The sequence below is a fragment of the Limulus polyphemus genome, unplaced genomic scaffold (assembly GCF_000517525.1).
Source record: "Limulus polyphemus unplaced genomic scaffold, Limulus_polyphemus-2.1.2 Scaffold9277, whole genome shotgun sequence".
Lineage (NCBI taxonomy): Eukaryota > Metazoa > Arthropoda > Merostomata > Xiphosura > Limulidae > Limulus > Limulus polyphemus.
Genome location: NW_013674887.1, coordinates 4027 through 6202, shown reverse-complemented (window position 1 = coordinate 6202; position 2176 = coordinate 4027). Strand labels below are relative to the sequence as shown.

Genomic DNA, 2176 nt, shown 5'->3' with positions numbered 1-2176 from the left:
GCTTCTGATACAAGATATTTCATTTGAACGACATCAAAAACAAATGCTTCTGATACAATAGACATTTATGTCATTCAAATGAAATGTCTATTGTATCAGAAGCATTTGATTTAAATATCGTTATGAAATGTCTATTGTATCAGAAACATTAGTTTTAGGTATCGTTCAAATGAAATGTCTATTGTATCAGAAGCATTTGTTTTTGATGTCGTTCAAATGAAATGTCTATTGTATCAGAAGCATTTGGTTTAGATATCGTTATGATAAAACAAATGCTTCTGATTCATGGAATATGGAACAATTATTATTATTCTAAGAATTATTATTTTAAAGGCAAAGATAGCTCAATATTGTGGACATAAAACAGAACAGAAAGCCAATTTGTGAGTATATGTGAAAAGATTGATTATTGTAAGAATTCTACAAAAACTGTGTACGTGATATGACACAAACATCCCTTATTCAAACAACACAGTCTTCTCCTTAGGGCACCGAGTGATATTTCACACAAATTATATAAATTGATTTATTACCCTTAAAACCCTCATGACTATTTTTGACTTTTGGTCTACATCGAGTGACAGTTTAGGCTAAAATAAGTCATACTTGTTGGGTGGGGGGGTTTAAGAGTAATAAAATTATTTTATAAAATTTGTGTTATGAGAGGGTACTAGAAATATTAAAGTTTGAGAGAGAGAGAAAAAGCATCATATATGAATTGAACAAGTAAAAGTTGGACTCAGTCTCCTAATTTTATATACGATTGTCATTTTACATTAGGACATAATTAAGAAACTGCATACACACTGTGTCAGTCAAACAGCTCAGAAAGACCATACTGACTGCATAACTCATGACAACTTGGCAATATGAGACCTTCCTTCTTTTTCATCGGGAAAAATAAAAGCTTTTCTCTCTTTGGGAGAGGATACTCTGAGTGGGCCTGAAATATCAGGAACATATTCAGACTGTTTAGAAGTAAAGGTAATTGGTGCATCCAAAGAGGAAGATTGCGGTAAAGATTGTCTTTTTCTCTTAAGTGATGGGAACTTAAAGGACTTCCTCCCATTCATACTTTTGTTGGGGCTTTGAGATTTCTCACCAACTGAAGGAGCAGAGGACGGTGATGGAGACGAAGTGTCAGAGTCTTGAGATCCAGACTTCCTCATCAGACGAAGATGAGGCAGACTAAACTTACGACGGCTAGATTTTTCCTTACCTTGAGTTTCCTGAGATACTGGGGACAGTGTAACTAGTTCCTCCAATTCTGTTATTCTTGCTCGAGGAGCTATAACAGTCTCTGGACACAAGTTTTCCTTTTTGCTTAGTTTTTCTTTTCTGTTAACTATAAGCACAGGAGATCCAGGTTGTAACTCTGGTCCACAAGGAGGAACTCTGGTAGCTTTTGTCTTTTGAGTTGAGATATGTGTAGTCAAAACCTGGGAGTCTTCAACTGTTTTCTCAGTCTGGTCTGCTTCTTCAAACAGAGTTGCTTCTTGAGCTTTCTCTTGATGAGGCTTCCGATCTTGATCAATCTCAGAATCTTCATGAGGTAATCCATTTACTTGTGTGGTTGTTTTTTCACTACCATTAGCTAGATTTTCTAAAGATATATCTCCAAAAAATGTCACAGTTCTTCGTCTCTCCAAGATTGTCTGAACACTCTGGTTTAAAAGAAAATCTGTCTGACATGCTATATCTTCCACACTACAATGGACTGTGTTAGTAGATTTATGTTTCTGTTCAAGCGAACCTCTTGGATGGATGGCAACATTTTTTTCAGTTTCACCTGGTGTGGTCACAGCAGCTTCAATCTGAGACAAATTAAGTTCTTCCGATCCCGTAGAAGCCTTTTCTTCTTCAGTTTCTGCAATGCTGCTGGACCTTAATAAAGTCTCTGTCTGACCACTTTCTGATGTAACTGCTGAACTTTGGATTCTCTAAATGGTGAAACAAAGCAGTGGGATAACTGAACATAGAACATCAAACACACACTGATCCCATATGATAAAATACAACATAATTTTTTGTAGTAACAGTAACATATTTCACTTAAAACAAAGATATATTCTCTTTTCAAGCCTATGTTTATGTAATAAGCTATATTTCATCTTTATTAATGTTTTACTTTTGAAGTAAACTTATAAAAAGATGAAAAAATTTCCACAAATCTTAC

The 2176-nt window shown here is 34.9% G+C and overlaps 1 protein-coding gene across 1 annotated transcript in view; it reads right to left on the bottom strand.

The window, feature by feature from the left end:
- Positions 1 to 271: 271 nt before the first annotated feature.
- LOC111083367 overlaps positions 272 to 2176 on the bottom strand; it is a 3618-nt gene continuing 1713 nt past the window's right edge. Inside the window, exon 2 of the mRNA XM_022379864.1 lies at positions 272 to 1940. Coding sequence (XP_022235572.1) covers positions 852 to 1940 — 1089 coding nt within the window. The 3' untranslated portion in view covers positions 272 to 851. The remainder of the gene's footprint in view (positions 1941 to 2176) is intronic.